Below are 17,739 nucleotides of genomic sequence, written 5' to 3' on the forward strand. Positions count from 1 at the left end.
CCGCTCGCCTGTTGGACTGCATGACGACCGGCACCGTCCTTCGGCACCGGAGAGACTGTTTACTCCGGCACCGGATGTCCGCCCGGGCACCGCTACGGCTCCTCCCTGGCCTTCGAGGGAACCCTCAGTTGCTTCCCCTGAGGGCAGTGCGGTAGACTTCCGAGCGGGGTCGCTTCCGCAGGACCATGGACCCCAGCAGTGGGGATTTTGGGTACCCTGGGCCCAACATGAGCAAGGGCCTCCCCTTCCACCGAGGCAGCCAGGCTCGGCGCGTTCGGTGCCAGTGGCCACTGTCAGCAGGCCACCCCCGTCTCCAACGCCACAGACCGCCGCTCACGGCACACCGTTGGGGCATGAGACACTGGCACCTGATCGCCCAGAGGCAGAGCAGGCACCTGAAGAGGTGCTGCCAGGTCACTCCTCGTCCTCCTCTCCCAACGAGGCTGTGGCAGGGGCGTCACCATCGGAACCCCCGCCTATTGACCTGAAGGCGCACCAGGACCTTCTCCGGAGGGTAGCAAAAGCCATCAACCTGCCCATCGAAGAGGTCCAAGAGGTCGATGACCCCATCACGGATGTCGTGGGAGCAGACACCCCCGTAAGAGTAGCGCTGCCATTCATCCGCACAATCCAGCGGAACAATGCCGCCATCTGGCAGTCGCCTTCCTCCGTCCCTCCCACGGCACGCGGAGTGGAGAGGAAATATTCTGTCCCGCCCAAGGGGTACGAATATCTTTACGTACACCCAACTCCGGACTCTTTGGTAGTCCAGTCCGTGAACGACCGGGAACGTAACGGACAGCCTGCCGCTGCGCCGAAGTCCAAGGAGTCCCGGCGCATGGACTTATTGGGCCGCAAGATTTATTCGGCGGGAGGCCTCCAGCGCCGCATTGCAAATCAAATGGCCCTACTATCCCGATATACATTTAACATCTTGGGATGCCTGGGAAAATTCGCGGAGCTGGCCCCGCAGGACTCCCGCCGAGAATTCTCGGCGCTCCTGGAAGAGGGCAAGCTGACCTCCAGGACCTTAATCAAAGCGGCGGTGGACTCAGCGGACTCGGGGGCCAGAACCGTGGCGTCCGGGGTAACCATGCGGCGCATTGCGTGGCTGCAGTCTTCCACTTTGCCGCCGGAGGTACAATACACCCTCCAGGACCTCCCCTTTGAGATGCAGGGTCTATTCTCTGAAAAAACTGACACGAGAATTCAGACCCTAAAGGACGGGCGAGTGGCGATCCGTACTTTGGGAATGCATACGCCGGCCACACAAAGGCGATCGTTCCGGCAACAACCCTATCGGCCCGTCCCGCAGGCCAGGTCTCGGCCATTTAATAATCGAAGGGCCCCCTTCCGCCGCAGACCGTCAGGGGGGCGTCGTAACCAGACCCAAGGCTCGTCCAAGGCTCCTCAAGGTCCAAAGCTGGCCTTTTGATGGGACGCCCGAGGACGGCCCACCACTCTCCCCCCAGGATCCATCCCTTTTGTTTTCAAGTCGCCTTTCCCGCTTCCTCCAGGCGTGGCATTCTGTAACATCGGACAGCTGGGTGCTCAACACCGTCCAGCACGGCTACCGCCTACAGTTTATTTCGCCCCCTCCCTCCCACCCACCTTCCCCGTCCCTCTTCAGGGACCCCTCTCACGAGCAAGTCCTCTTACAGGAGGTCCAGTCTCTGTTGAGCGTGGGTGCCATCGAGGAGGTGCCTCCCTGCAGGCGGGGCAGGGGATTCTACTCCAGATACTTTCTCATCCCCAAGGCGAAAGGAGGTCTTCGTCCCATCTTAGACCTCCGGGAGCTCAACAAGTACCTCTGCAAGCTCAAGTTTCGGATGGTAACCTTGGGGACCATTATCCCTTCCTTGGATCCGGGAGACTGGTTTGCCGCCCTCGACATGAAGGATGCTTACTTTCATGTGGCAATTTACCACCCCCCACAGACGCTACCTGCGCTTCATGGTCAACGAGGCCCACTACCAGTTTGCGGTGTTACCCTTCGGCCTCTCCACCGCACCGAGGGTATTCACCAAATGCATGGCGGTCGTGGCCGCAGCCCTCCGTCGTCGTCGAATTCATGTGTACCCATATCTCGACGACTGGCTCATTCGTGGCCGCACCCAAGAGCTGGTGGCGGCTCAGGTGTCCGAGATACTGCATCTGTTCCGGTCTCTCGGCCTACTTATCAACGCCGAAAAATCCCACTTAGTTCCGGCGCAAAGGCTGGAATTCATAGGGGCAGTCCTCGACTCCAATCTGGCCAGAGCCTGCCTCCCTCATACCCGGCACGAGACGTTGGCCTCCCTTATACGGACATTGCATGCCTTTCCGTCAACAACGGTGCGGTCCTGCCTGCGTCTCCTAGGTCACATGGCAGCGTGTACGTTTGTGACCGCGCACGCAAGGCTGCGACTTCGCCCGTTCCAAATGTGGCTGGCATCGGTGTACCGCCCTCATCGCGACCCCATGGATATGGTGGTGACGGTGCCGAGACCCACTCTCCAGATGCTCACCTGGTGGCTGGATCGGGAGACAGTCTGCGCAGGGGTTCCGTTCCGCCCTCCTCGACCATCGATCACCCTGACCACAGACGCGTCGGCGCTTGGATGGGGGGCTCACATAGGAGACCTGCACACCCAGGGTCTCTGGTCAGCCCAGGAGCTCTCCCTCCATATCAACGTCCGGGAGCTGAGAGCGATCCGTCTGGCGTGTCTCGCCTTTCGGACCCACCTTCAGGACCGCTGTGTAGCGGTGTACACGGACAACACCACAGCCATGTTCTATGTCAACAAGCAGGGCGGAGCTCGATCCTCCCCGCTTTGCAAGGAGGCGATGCTCCTCTGGGACCTTTGCGTGACCCACTCGATTCGCCTCGAAGCGTTTTTTCTGCCAGGAGTGCAGAACACGTTGGCCGACCGTCTGAACAGGTCCTTCGCTTCCCATGAGTGGTCCCTTCGCCCAGATGTGGCTTACGCAATCTTCCAGAGGTGGGGATTTCCCCAGGTAGACCTCTTCGCCTCCTGGGCCAACAGGAAGTGCCACAGGTTCTGCTCCTTCCAGGGTCAAGCTCCAGGCTCCCTCTCGGACGCGTTTCTCCTGCCATGGACGGAGTCCCTCCTTTACGCGTTCCCTCCGTTTCCGCTCGTCCACCGAGTGCTACTCAAGCTCCGGAGGGACAGGGCCCGCGTAATACTCGTCGCTCCGGCCTGGCCGAGACAGCACTGGTACACCATGCTACTCGAGCTGTCGGTTCGGGACCCCATTCCCCTTCCGTTATGGCCGGACCTCATCACTCAGGACCTCGGCAGGCTTTGTCACCCGAACCTGCAGTCGCTGCATCTTACAGCTTGGTTCCTGAGTGGTTGACCGACGCAGAGAGGGGTTGTTCGGCGGCGGTGCAACAAGTTCTGCTGGAAAGCAGGAAGCCTTTGACGCGCTCTACCTACCTCGCGAAGTGGAAACGCTTTGCGCTCTGGTGCGACCGGCGAGGTCTTAACCCGTTCTCGGCCCCCATCCAGATCGTCCTCGATTACCTCTGGTACCTGAAAGGTCAAGGTCTCGCGATCTCGTCCCTCAGGGTGCACCTGGCAGCTCTGTCAGCCTTTCGTCCCGCTATAGGAGGCCGCTCCGTCTTCTCCAACCCAATGGTAGCCCGCTTCCTTAAAGGGTTAGACCGTCTCTACCCTCAGGTGCGTCCTCCTGCTCCGACTTGGGATCTGAACCTGGTTCTCGCCCAGATGATGGGCCCACCCTTCGAGCCCTTAGCCACGTGCTCTCTGCTCCATCTCACCTGGAAGACGGCTTTTCTCGTGGCAATCACATCCGCCAGACGAGTCTCGGAACTCCGCGCCCTGACGGCGGGTCCCCCGTATACCGTCTTCCACGGGGACAAAGTGCAGCTTCGACCACACCCGGCCTTCCTCCCCAAGGTGGTGTCGGCCTTCCACCTCAACCAGGAGATCTTCCTCCCGGTCTTCTTCCCGAAGCCACACGCCTCACCTCGTGAGCAGCAGCTCCACACCCTGGATGTCCGCAGGGCCCTCGCTTTCTACATTGACCGGACGAAGCCCTTCCGGCGTTCGACCCAACTGTTTGTAGCGATCGCAGACCGCATGAAAGGCGAGCTGGTTTCCTCACAGCGGATTTCATCCTGGGTGACGGCCTGCATACGAACGTGCTACGAGCTTGCTCGCGTCCCCCCGTGCCGACTCACTGCACACTTGACCAGGGTGCACGCCTCGTCGGCCGCCTTCCTGGCCCATGTTCCCATCCAGGACATCTGTAGAGCGGCCACCTGGTCTTCAGTCCACACCTTCGCTTCCCACTACGCGTTGGTGCAGCAGTCTCGAGACGACGCAGCCTTCGGCTCCGCAGTCCTACACTCGGCCACGTCTCACTCCGACCCCACCGCCTAGGTAAGGCTTGGGAATCACCTACATGGAATGCATAGGAGCAATCACTCGAAGAAGAAAAGGCGGTTACTCACCGTAGTAACTGGTGTTCTTCGAGATGTGTTGCTCCTATCCATTCCAGACCCGCCCTCCTTCCCCACTGTCGGAATAGCCGGCAAGAAGGAACTGAGGAGCGGACGGGCCGGCTGGGGTATATAACAGCCGCCATAGCGGCGCCATCCAGGGGGCGCCAGCCGGCCCGCCGGAGTTGCTAGGGTAAAAATGTTCCGAAGAACCGTGCACGCGCGGCGCGCACACCTACATGGAATGGATAGGAGCAACACATCTCGAAGAACACCAGTTACTACGGTGAGTAACCGCCTTTTCCTCCATGTCCGCTTACACACGCCTCAGGCAGCTCCTCCCACAGATCAGTTCAAATGTATGTCCACACACCACTCTCATTTCGGGGTGTATCTGAAACACTGAACTGCACCTGCTTTTTCCGAGATACCAAAGATCCTGATGCGCTCCTCTCTCTCAAAAAAGTGGTCAGTGGCTGAGATTGCTAAATTCTTTTCTTGTTTTAGTCTGAGATTCCTTTACTCCTAAATCCCTTAGCCCTGGTGTCCATCTCCCTGTACCTGACCCTCAAGCTCAAATGTATGTGACTATAGTGGGGGAAGGGGAAAATAATGTGTCTCATACTGGGCACAGTTACTATTCTGGATAGCTGTGATAGACAGTGACTATGTATTGTATGTCCCCTCTATCCCTGATCTGTTACGGCCCCCAGTCTGACTCTTCACATCAGGATGTACATACTCATGGTTTCAGTTCTGACGGTCCCTGGTTCAAGCCACTGCTTTTCAAGCGAGAAGACAGCTGTCATAAATATGACAGAGGCTACATCTACACAGCAACCCTCTCCTACCCCCACCTCTCCGCAGCAGCAAGTCTCAGAGCCCAGATTAACTGACTCCGGCTTGTGGGGCTTATGCTGCAGGGCTAAAAACAGCAGTGTAGATTTTTAGGCTTGGGCTGGAGCCAGGCTTCCAAGATCCTCAACCCTCCAGGGTTTCAAAGCCCAGGTTCTAGCCTGAACATCTACCCTGCTATTTTTAGGCTTACATCGAGAGGCCCTCCCACCTCCCCAAGTCAGTTGACCTAGGCTCTGAGGCTTTGGCTACACTTGTACTTCAAAGCGCTGCCGCGGCAGCGCTTTGAAGCGCTAAGTGTAGTCAAAGCGCCAGCGCTGGGAGAAAGCTCTCCCAGCGCTGTCCGTACTCCACCTCCCTGTGGGGAATAACGGACAGCGCTGGGAGCCACGCTCCCAGCGCTGGGGCTTTGACCACACTGGCGCTTTGCAGCGCCGCAATTTGCAGCGCTGGAGCAGGGTGTGTTTTCACACCCTGCTGCAGCGCTGCAAATTTGTAAGTGTAGCCAAACACTGATGAGACTCACTGCTGTGGTTTTTCACTGTGTTGATGTACTCAGAGAGACTTGAATCAATAGCCCAGACCAAAGCATCCCTGAATATTGGTGCAATAGAAATCTGGTCCTGAATTTGGTTCTTAGAGCCCATTTCTAGAATGAACTGCCACCATCCTTGAAGTTCATTTACTGCTCAATGCCTCAGTTTCCCCATGTTTTAAAGGAGGATAAAAATTCACTGTTAGGAACTGTGTCCTGTTATGAGGATTAACTAGCTAATGATTGATAAGGAAAATCGCTGTGTAAGGGCTCAGTTATTTCACGCTACATAATGATCAACTGACATTTTTAAATGGTTTAGATCAGGGGTCAGAACCTTTCAGGAGTGGTGTGTCGAGTCTTCATTTATTCACTCTAATATAAGGTTTTGCTTGCCAGTTATACATTTTAACATTTTTAGAAGGTCTCTTTCTATAAGTCTATAATATAGAACTAAACTATTGTTGTATGTAAAGTAAATAAGGTTTTTAAAATGTTTAAGAAGCTTCATTTAAAATTAAATTAAAACGAAGAGCCCCCCGGACCGGTGGCCAGGACCCGGGCAATGTGAGTGCCACTGAAAATCAGCTCATGTGCCGCCTTCGGCACGCGTGCCATAGATTGCCTGCCCCTGGTTTAGATACTTGCCCTTATGTGTCTCTGTAGTGTGACAGTGGTTGATTTTAAATCACAAGCGCTTTCACGGGAGGTGGATGAATGTGTTGATGGTGAAGGATAGTTATTATACAGGACCCTATCCACATCCCGGTGTCATCAACAGGAGTCTTTCCAATGACTTAAATGGAAATTGGATCACGCCAGTAGAGCCACTAAGTGTACATGGTACTTTATGGGCAGAAGGTCCCTTTAAATTCACAATATAAGGACCCAGTCCTGCAAGAGGCTTAGTTACCCTCAGCACCTATTGAGGACATTCCGTAACTCACAGTAATGGATCCTAAGTTATATTCTAAGATATGATCTTTAACAAAAAAAGGATGGCTTTGGGGTTAAGGCAGAGTACAGTGGACTTAGGACATCTAGATTCTATCCCCAGCTCTATCATAGACCCACTGTGTGACTCTGAGCAAGTCATGTCGTCATTCTGTGCTTCAGTTTCCCCATTTGTAAAATGGGGGTAATTCTACGAATCCTCTCTCAAAGCAGGTTGTGATGCTCAGTGATAATTAAGCTCTGCATCCTTTGCAAATCTTTGTATGGAGGTGCTAGAGAAGTGCTATGTGTTACTAGAACCAAAAAGTCTGAGGTTTAAAAGTGATACAAATTTGAAACTGCGTGCTTTAAAGCCAAGGATGTTCAATACTTTATGATACCAATCCATCCCCCAAACTATTCGTCGTCTTTTGATATAAAGTAATAAAACCTTATTCTGTTTTTCAACGGTCACTGCTATAGAAAGAACACCAGGAATGAGTGAGGTGACTGCTATTTGAATAAGCTAAGCAGGGCAGTTTGTGCAGTGTGTGTATTTATCTGTATTCTTTCTCATAGGTACCTTTAAATTTTGTCTGGCTTAATTTAATGGGAGCTGCTTGGACCCTGCAGACAATAAAAGGGCGAGGGTAAGGTTCTTGTCATCCGTTTGGGCTCCTCCTTCCAACAGACCCTGTTTCCGTCTATGTGTCTCTGCCTCTCTCTCACTTATTTTTTCCCCTTCGTTTTTTTCTTATGCCTCTCTCAACCGCATTATTTCCTTTCAGGTCGTTTCAGTCAAGTGAAGTAGGCAGCTGGTGTCATGTCTTCGGTATTTATCTTTGGGGGACCCAGACCTGCAGTCTGGGCTGGGCAATCAGTGCTAGGGGATTCATTCTAACAGTTTGGAACCTTTTTTCTTTTTTTTTCTTTTTCTTTTTGTTTTCTGTGTAGGTCTCTTTAGTCAGCCTTGTAGCTAATGCCCTGGGCTACTCGGAACTAGGTGCCATAAAGTCCCTTAGGACACTAAGAGCTTTGAGGCCTTTAAGAGCGTTGTCCCGATTTGAGGGGATGAGGGTAAGATGCCATTAGCAGCTGATCCTTCTGCATGCCTGTGGAGCGGGTTTTTTTAAGCATGCTAGAACTGATCAAACTGGTGGAAAGATAATTCCAGACAGAATCATGATGCAGCTGCTAACTTGATCACACACCCCTGTATATGTCCCCTTACCCTGCCCTCTGCTGCACACTCCCCTTTTAAAGAAGGGAGATGCATTTAGCTGCCTCATTACATGAATTATTGGCCCAAACCACATGCCATTCGTAGAACATGTTCAACACTTGGCTGTTCTCATTTGGCCTGGCTTATACCTCTAGCATCCGAGGGGGCTTCTCAGCTGTAACTTTTTTTTATCTAGGGAGAATCACCAGGTGCAAAGAAGCAGAATTCGAACCACCTCAAATATCTTCCCTCTCTCTCCCCCAAGGTGTTGGCCACAGTGGAGCTGGTGGGATTTAATCAAAGGAGAATTTAAAGGGTTTATAAAAAAATCTAATGTATTCAAGTCAGTAAAAAGCTGCTTCTCCTTCTTGGATAACTCAGGCCTTTCATCCCTGCAGGAAGGAAATGAGGGAGAGCTCAGCTGTTTCAAAAAAGCTTTTGGTTTAATTCCTCTTGTTGCACCTTGTTGTTCTCAATCCAGTCTGGCGGTGACTGGAAGCCTTGTCTGATAGTGAAGCTTTCCTTTCCACTCCCTCCCTGTTACCATGCTTTTATGGTACCCGGTCCTGTCACTGTGATATTAGCAACAAAGCACAAGCAAAGCATTGAACTTAACAAGCTTTCCTGAAATTGTTAGATGGTACCAATGTCATGGGGATTCCATTTGAAATGATTGCAGTGTCTTGTTACTTTGCCACTGATTTTATATTTTGGTGCTTTCCCCCCTCCTTTCGTATTGAAATAATGAGGTACAAAAAAGCAAAAAAATCCAACAAAACATACCTTTCTGTAGGTAAAGGGTATGTTGGACCAATGGATTTTCATTGTTGCTGTTGTGAACAATATTAATTTAGGTCTATTGCACTAAAGAGCAAGAAAATGCACCCTTAAAGTTAAAGATATCATATTAAAAATAGAATAAAACAGCTGGGAGATCATACTAATCTCTAAATTTACTTCAGGAGTAACTCTGGAGTAACTCCGTTGGTGTCAGTGGAATTACTCTGGATTTACACTGGTGTAATTTAGAGCAAACTAATAGCCTAAGGCAGATAATGATCTGTTAAAGGAATTACCAAATAGATCTCTAGGGCATGACATAAACTACAATATCTATAAAGAGAATCCAGTGGAAGCAATCGTCTGTACTGAGGGTAGTGATTGTACAGTCGCTGTTGGCTACATACACTAACCTCAAGTCAGCTACACAACATGGCCATATCAGAGTTGTGTAGAAAGTGATAGTGAGGCCTTAACTGTGCAGAAATGATCCTGACGAGGCTGATCCTGTAAAAATCTTTCAGCAAATTTCTTCAATAGCACAGTCACAATACAGCCCCTGAAATGCCAGTCCTGCTCATCCGCCCTCAGAACCACAGTTGCAGTTTTGTTATAGTGGAACAAAATCTGTGTTGATTTAAAGTAATTTAAATAGCTGAAGCGGAATTCTGAAGAGTCCCTTTTCCCAATGCCAAAAAAATTATAGTTGTTTCATGCAGTTCATGGGTGTTGGCACATACAGCAAACTCAATGGTTAAATTCACCCCATGGCTACTTATATCTCATTTCTTCTCAAATGTGAGGGCTTAGTGGACATAAGCTGTGTGCTTGCATTCGGTACAGGAGCACATTTTACCCTAAGTGCGTGAAGAGGCAGCAGTGTCTTGTTGCTAGAACTAGATATAGGGAGCTGTGATTCTGCCTCTGATTTGTGAGTGACCTTGGGCAAGTCACTTAGCCCCTTTGTACAGGGCACAGAGAGGTTAATAATACTTCACCAGGGTGTTGAGAAGTTTAATTACTGTTTGTAAAGTGCTTTGAGATCCTTAGATGTAAGGCATTATACAAGTGCACGGTATTAATATGAAGTATCATTACTGGAAATGGCCTTTATCTGCTAAAACAGATTTCAGGTATTGACCATGTGTGTTTTTATCTTAACCTTTAGATGCTCATGGGACATTCACCTGAACTGACACTATTGGAAAAATGAGTAACCTTTCCACCCTAAAATCCTGGCCCCATTGACATTAATGACAAAACTCCCATTGACTTCAGTGGGGCCAGAATGTCACCTTAGCTTGGTCTACAACTTGATACTGTTAACATCATTTGGGTCATAATAAAGGTGTGAATTAAATATCAATATCCGCAAAGCTACAGACTTAGTATTTCTAGAAGGATAGCCTTTAACTTCAATTCCTGGCTGAGATTCTTGTAAAAAAGTGTGATTGTATGATTAAGACTTAAAATCCAGGTTGAGCGAAGATGGCTTGTGTGACCTATATGCTAAATACAAACAGGGTTGATTCCTCTCTGGGGCTATAATAATCTGCTTTGGTGGAGGGTTTTTTCCCCCTTGCCACTAGGGCTTTTAGTTTAATGCTAAACAGCGGCTTACAAACTACATAGCACAATCACAAAGGGTGAAATTTGTTCCAGTGGCGCAAAGCCAGAGTGATCAGGCCTTGTTCATATGGAGTCCGGCAAAGTTAGGTGTCTAGAGCTCCCCCTCCACAGCTGCTTCTCCAGCCCACGGGTCCCCAGGACCCCACGCTTTTGTGTACACTTCTCCCACAATGGACAAATGTGGAGTTTGTGTGGTATGAAGGGTCCTTCTGCACTAAGATGAATTTCATCCAGATAGAACCAATTTGCCCCCTACTGCAACATCAATACAATGTTAATTTTTTTTGTCATTAGGACACGTGTTCTTTTGTTGTTAAAGTTTAATGCTAAAAAGTGGTTTATATAACATGGTCACAGAGACTAGTACAATCAGAGAGAAAAAAGAACTAGTATGAAGTCCATAGATAATAAATGGCATTTAAAAAAAATGTAAATTATGCTGGAGAGAATGATCCTCCCACCCCCCTGGAGATTTTGAATTGTATCTGGTGTAGAATCAAGAGATTCACCGGCACTTAAAATTGGGAAACTGTTTCACTTCAGCAAAATTGATACAAAGGGGTTAACTGTAACTGTGCTACTTTGTAACCTTCTCCATTCTTTTTTATTCTGACTTTGAGATAAGCGTACCAAAACAACCCCTCCAACCCCAAGGACAGAAATTTGAAATGCCTTTGCAAAGGAAACATTACAAGTAGTTCTTTGCTTTTCTCTACTCCATAGTAATCTGCATTTTAAAGAGCTTGCTCTGCTCTTAAATTATTCAGGAAGTATGACAGTAATGCTGTGAAACATGCATGCACTTTTGTCAATTGCCAATGCACAGTCTGCACACAAAAGCCATGTTCCCTCTCTCAGATTTTTTGAAAGTCGGTTATGGTTATAATGATCAATTTAAACAGTGTAAGTTGATTCCATTTATTCAGGTAAATGATTACAGGAAGAGAGAGCATTTGTCCAGTCAGCATACTTACTCTACAACTAGTCGGGGGTATATCAGCATGCTAATATCTGAATAGTTTTAAAAAATGGTAGGTGATCACTATGGTGTATGCACTTAAGAATGGAGTGGAAGAAAGGGGAGTAGGTAATTGGAAGGAAAGGTATTGTGTATTTAGCATATATTTAAAGGGCCTGATGCTGATCTCATACCCATGTAAGTCAGTGGATTTATGCTGGTGTAAAACTGATTAGTCTCAACCCCTGTTAATCATTGCAGGGAAAACTTCATTCAGTAGAAGTACATGTGTATTTAACCCTTTAGCTGCCACATTGCCAAGTTGATGGGACATCTAAAAGCTAAAATAGCATCCTGGTCAATTATTTAAATTCAGCATAATAATCTCTAGATTTTGTATTAAGTTATTCAGGGCTAGAGATGGGGCCAAGCCAGGAAGTTTGGAGTTGGGTCTAAATTTCTGGGATGCAGCTCCAAGATTCTGGTTTCAGTCCCTCTTTTTTTAGAACCAGTATAATTTTCAGTGAGCATTTATAGGGAAATCCTATTGGGTTACAGATGGAATCACTTGAGTCAGCGTGAAACTCGACCAAATCACTACTAATTATTTTGTTACATAAAGCCTTTAAACATGAAATAATGAAGTAGAAAGTGACCAGTTTGAGAGTCTGATTTAGACATGTCTCACCAGGGAGGTTAGCGTTCCACCATTTGTGACTGCTGAGACGCTTTGGCATTTTGCATGAAGTAATTGGTAGAAGGGACTGGGATCATTCAATATCTGAATTCCCCTAAGTGATAGTAAGAGCATCCCAGGAGGGTGAATCACTGGCTTAATTTATCTTTTTTGTAGGGGAGGACTAAGGGCTGGCATAGTGACTATTTACTACCTAGGGCGTTTTCATTAACAGTGACTTGTTTTGAGGAACAACTGTGATCTAGTGGTTTAAGGAAGAGCTGAAACTTGGGTTCTGTACCTGGCTCTGACACCTCTATTTTGGGTGGGGAAACTGAGGCCCAGAAGGGCTAAATGACTTGCACCAGGGTCAAGGCAGCCAGTTGGTGGCAGAGTCAGGAACAGAAGATCTTATTGCCAGTTCTGTGCTTAGGCAACCATCACCATTTCAATGATAATGAAAATGCCTTAGGCAGCAAAGAGTCACTGCAACTCCCATCCCAATTGCCTTCCTGACTCTTTGTAAAGTACCTTGAGACCTGCCTGAAAAGTGCTATGAGGAGTCCACATTGTTATTAATTATCATATATTTATTGTTTATACCCTGAATTACAGAATGCCTGAAACCAGTGTGTTTCCATAGAACTTTGATTAGTGTTCCTCTTTTGACACTAGACAGAAGAGATGAAACAGTTTAAAATTTTAATTTACTAAAGGAACCTAAAATAGGAGAATTGTAATAAAAGATTTAATACCCCACTGGCCTGGCTGCATTAAAATTATGAGAGCTTAAATTCTGCCATGTGTCTATCAGGAGAGGGCTTGGGGAAACACTGCTCCAAATTCCTGAAAGACTCAAATTAGGAAATGGTTAAAGAGACGAGCTGTGACCAAACAGCACACCACTTCCTGTCTTATTTGCTGCCGATTGGAGAAGGGAATATGGCTTTTCTTTCTTCTTGAGCCTGCAAACCTGCATGCTCAGCTATTTGCCTGAGACAACATGGTCGCCTTGCTTAGTCACAAATATTATCTTTATGTTTACACTAACTCATGGCTTAGTCTTAAGAGATCAATTTTAGGGCGCGATCCTGCTCTCATTGAAGTCAATGGCTCAGAATTCCCCACTGACCTCACTGGGAGCAGGAAGTGGGCCTGTAAGTCACCACAGCCTTGTTTTAAAGTGGGGAATGGCCACAAGGGCCACTGGCTGATAAATTCCTCCAAATCCATGAGCAATGATATCTTTGGACCTGGCTTTGAGCAATTAGTCAGGTAAGAGTCTATTGGTTATTGTGACGAGTTTGAGCCCAGCCTCACTCAGTAACATCATTTTTTTCCCCTTTGGCAATAAAAATTATTTACAAGTAATTCTTGTACACATGCACACACCCACAAAAAAACCAAAGCCAAAGTCAGCCGATCCAAAAAGAACTCGCCCTGTTTTAAAAATAAACAGGATCTCAACAGATGAACATAAGAACAGCCATACTGGGTCAGACCAATGGTCCATCTAGCCCAGTATCCAGTGGGCTTCTAAACAGAACCTTTAGCCACTTGGAATAAATTCACTGCAAACTCTAGTCTAGACTAAAAGCCACGGACCTGTCAGTGGCCTCGTCTCCTATTCCCCCCGAAAAACAGCTGTATTGATGCTTGCTGCCTACTGTTTTCTGTTTTATACTAAAACTTTCTCCCGCCCCTTCCAACACAGGTGGTTGTCAACGCCCTGGTTGGCGCTATCCCTTCCATTATGAATGTGTTGTTGGTCTGCCTTATCTTCTGGCTGATTTTCAGCATTATGGGGGTTAACCTGTTTGCTGGGAAATACCATTACTGCTTTAACGAGACATCCGAGGAGCGCTTCGAAATAGAGATAGTTAACAACAGGACTGATTGTGAAGCACTGATGCCACCCAACTCCACTGAGATCCGATGGAAGAATGTGAAAATTAACTTTGACAATGTTGGGGCAGGATACCTGGCTCTTCTCCAAATTGTAAGTTTTGCCTTCCCCACCTCCCAGCCCTCAGTAGATGTTAGGTCTTTTAACAGGCCATCTCCATCTCTGGGTTTTTCCCTTTTATGCCCCAATTCGACACTCCCGTTGACTTGAATGTGCATTGGATCAGGCCATTGAGCCTCATTTTGACATAAGTTGCGCATTTGGCCCTGCCTGGAGTGCCTCTAACCCTGTATTCCCAGAGAGCTCTATCCAGTCTATTTAAAAAAAACACAACTTTTTAATTATGCAATTTTTAAGACCCCACCAAACCCTGGGTTTAATGAGGCAACAATAAAATGTCTTTAAAAATGTATATGAAGCTCTCCACTTCATGAGAAAAAGACAGATTTAAATAAATTACCCATAAAAATCACAGATCTGCAACAGGTGTAATTAAATAGTGCATTATAAAAGGAAAGCAAGAGATTAAGTGAGACCTCTCCTCATGCAGTTCTGTACCACACATCTAATCTATCCAGGCTCATTTCAAATTACTTCCCTCTAAAAGAATGTGTGGTTTTCTTCACTAGGCTACTTTCAAGGGCTGGATGGATATCATGTATGCAGCGGTAGATTCCAGAAAGGTAAAGCACGTTCCCCACCACCCCTCTTCCAAAATTCCACTTCTTATTCTTAAGTTGTGTTTGTTGTTTTCATTTATTTGCTGTAGTGATCATTAGGTTGCATTTCCTGCAGTTACAGCAAATAGAGGTTTAAAAATATTTGTTGTACTAAAAGTACAAAAAAAACCTAACAAAAATGTGTAGAGGATCTTAATGCATAACAGTCTCTGTTAGCCAAAGTTAGGCTAGCTATAACCCTAATAACGCAAAATTTGTAAAAACAAAAATTATATAAAACAAGCAAAAAAAACCTATATAAAAAGTTGTTTTAACCTTATATAAATAATATATAAATAAACTAGCATCTCTCAAAAATAAAAAAATATCATCATAACCTATATATAAACAAAATGCAGCTGTTGCTTCTTATCTAATACAAAAGTATAAATGTCTGTGTAATGCTGTAACCAAAAGCTCTGCTGTCCTAAGAAACTCAGTTCCTGTCCCTCCAACTAAACCGCAAATTGCGTAAGGAGTCTGACAATGTGGGCTTGCCAGGCCCAAAGGGGGAACTGTAAAAATTACTGGTGGCCCCCCCTTAATAACTAGCAAACAGCCAGTAAAAAAAGGCAAAAGCCTCACGCACACAGTAACCTAAACTTTTAAACTATCTTTCTCTTGCTGCTTTAAAGCAAAAAAAACCTAGCTCCAAGCCGGTTTGCACTAACCAAATAACGGGGTCTAGCAACCACCAATAAAGTGTTAACACGGCATGGTCTTTGTCTAAAAATATATAAAATGTTTGTAAAATTTGTGTGCACCAAAGTTCTTTGTACATAAGTACCAGAACTCTCCTTTTTTCTGCAAAATAAAGCAATCTTTCCTTATCCCTGTCAGGCTGTTATTGGCTCTCAGCTAAACGGACCCAATATTTCGGTAACATTATCCATTAAAGGATGTATCTGCATGCTGCCAGGGTAGAGTAAACACCAATATTTTATTTTTTTTATTATTTCTTAGTGTCAAGTAAAATGGAATTTGGAATTTAAAAAACTTTTTTTCAGTCAGTGATGGAACTCCAAATGTGCTGTCCTCAGAACCAGAAAATAAAACTCACTATAAAAAGAAACAGGAGAAAATGACTACTCTGATTTTACTGTTTCATTCTTGAGTGAAAGACAAAAAGGCAAACAGCATGAATTGGAGGATGGGGGGGAGTATTTAAACAGTTTTTGTTTTCACTGTGTTCTCATCTGAGGTTCTTACTATTTTTAAATGCAAGATTTTAACCTTTACAGTGTGTGTTCCTGCCCTGCTTTTATGGTTCCTCTCTGATTTGCAAATCACTATATATTTTATGGGCCTGATTTTACAGAAGTGCTGTGCACCCAAAACTCCAGTTGAAGTTGATGGGAGCTGTGAGTGTGTCACACTTCCAAAAATCAGGCTTTTTCACTTTATTAATGATTCGAAGGTTGGTAATCAGGTTCATTTAAGAAGTTCGTGTATTACCATCAAAATGTTCTCCAGTTGCACTGAAGTGGGATTTAGGCCGGTGTTATCTCCCAGGTCACTGGAAGCTCCTTAAATCAAGAAAGATACTGAGGCTCCATAGTGAAATACATAACTGAGTCAGAGCTGTGACTAACCCTTCCACCAAGTCCTGTCTCAGTAGGCACTGGCTTCAGTGTATAACCAGGGGTGGGTTCTCTGATGGCATTTTCTTGGTTGCTCCAAAGCCCTAGTTAGAAATCTGCAAGAGAGGGCTCCAGGGCTTAATTATAGAACCTGTGTTGGGAAGGAGATAGCTCAGGATTGGTAAAAGATTTACAGATGCTTTCTCCTCTAGGTAACCAGCTCAAATCTGGCCCAGATTGGTTGTGATCATAAATTCATCCTATCTGATGGCTATTTGGTGCCCCCTATGTGAAAAGATTTTGGGTGGGACTGGGTCCAGTTCCTGCTTATCACATCATAAAAACCACCATCCAAGCTGGCAGCTCATTGCAGCCAGAAGGGTAAAGGTCTGAATGTAGGTGGAGACCAAACTTCTGTCTTCGTCAGAGCTCCCCTGCGCTGTGCTGATGGGGAAGCTTGTACTGGAGCTCTGTCGGTGAGCTGACATGCTGCCAGTCAGGCAAATTTCACCAGCACAAAATTAACCAAAAAAAAAGAAAGGTAGAAAAGTTCCAGAAGAGCCACATGCCACCTTCCTAGTCTAACACAGACACTTGAACTGAGACAACAATTCTTTTTACCAATACTTTATACTGTCTTTGCAATGTCTGTTTCTCTCCCCATCCCCGCATTCAGCAAGAAGAGCAACCCAAGTATGAGGACAACATCTACATGTACATCTACTTTGTAATCTTCATCATCTTTGGCTCCTTTTTCACCCTGAACTTGTTTATTGGTGTCATCATTGATAACTTCAATCAACAAAAGAAAAAGATAGGTCCACTTTTTTTTTATTGGTTATAGAGGCAGATCTGGGCTATTTGCAGGACAAACAGATTAATGGATTTTAAGGTCAGGACACTCCTGCATAATGCCACCATAGAACTTCACTCAGTGATTCTGGTCTTGAACCTCATCGCTTAGAACTTAGCATCGCAGACTGTTTGTGATTTTTAACAACCCTTATCGACTTGCCTCCAACGCCTGTTTAAGGAAGGGGGCTGAGCAAATAAGTTCTAATAAAACAAGAACCAACTTAATTTTTGCCCAAACTTGAGTGAGGTTCAGAAAAGTTGTAGATTCCCCTAAACACACCTTGATTTTCATTCATGTCTCTATTTTCTAGTCATGTCTTTATTTCAGCCCTTCAATTCCAGCCAAGTGCAAAGTACTACACTTAGGAGAGAAAACTCAAATGCCCAAATACAGAATGGAGACTAACTGGCTACGCAACAGTCCTGCAGAAAAGGATGTGGGGGGTTATCTTAGAATCACAGACTATCAGGGTTGGAAGGGACCTCAGGAGGTATCTAGTCCAACCCCCTGCTCAAAGCAGGACCAATCCCCAGCTAAATCATAGTTATAGTGGATTGATCACAAACTGACTGAGTCAACAGTGTGGTTTATTCAACACCGGGGAGGGTTGGTCTAGAGAACT

The 17,739-nt window shown here is 46.5% G+C and overlaps 1 protein-coding gene across 1 annotated transcript in view; it reads left to right on the forward strand.

Moving 5' to 3' along the window:
* SCN8A (sodium voltage-gated channel alpha subunit 8) overlaps positions 1-17,739 on the forward strand; it is a 116,355-nt gene that overhangs the window by 90,043 nt on the left and 8,573 nt on the right. The window contains exons 21-24 of the mRNA XM_044994834.1: positions 7,746-7,868; positions 13,771-14,055; positions 14,592-14,645; positions 16,938-17,075. Coding sequence (XP_044850769.1) covers positions 7,746-7,868; positions 13,771-14,055; positions 14,592-14,645; positions 16,938-17,075 — 600 coding nt within the window. The remainder of the gene's footprint in view (positions 1-7,745; positions 7,869-13,770; positions 14,056-14,591; positions 14,646-16,937; positions 17,076-17,739) is intronic.

Source organism: Mauremys mutica, chromosome 20 (genome assembly GCF_020497125.1).
Source record: "Mauremys mutica isolate MM-2020 ecotype Southern chromosome 20, ASM2049712v1, whole genome shotgun sequence".
NCBI classification, from domain to species: Eukaryota; Metazoa; Chordata; order Testudines; family Geoemydidae; genus Mauremys; species Mauremys mutica.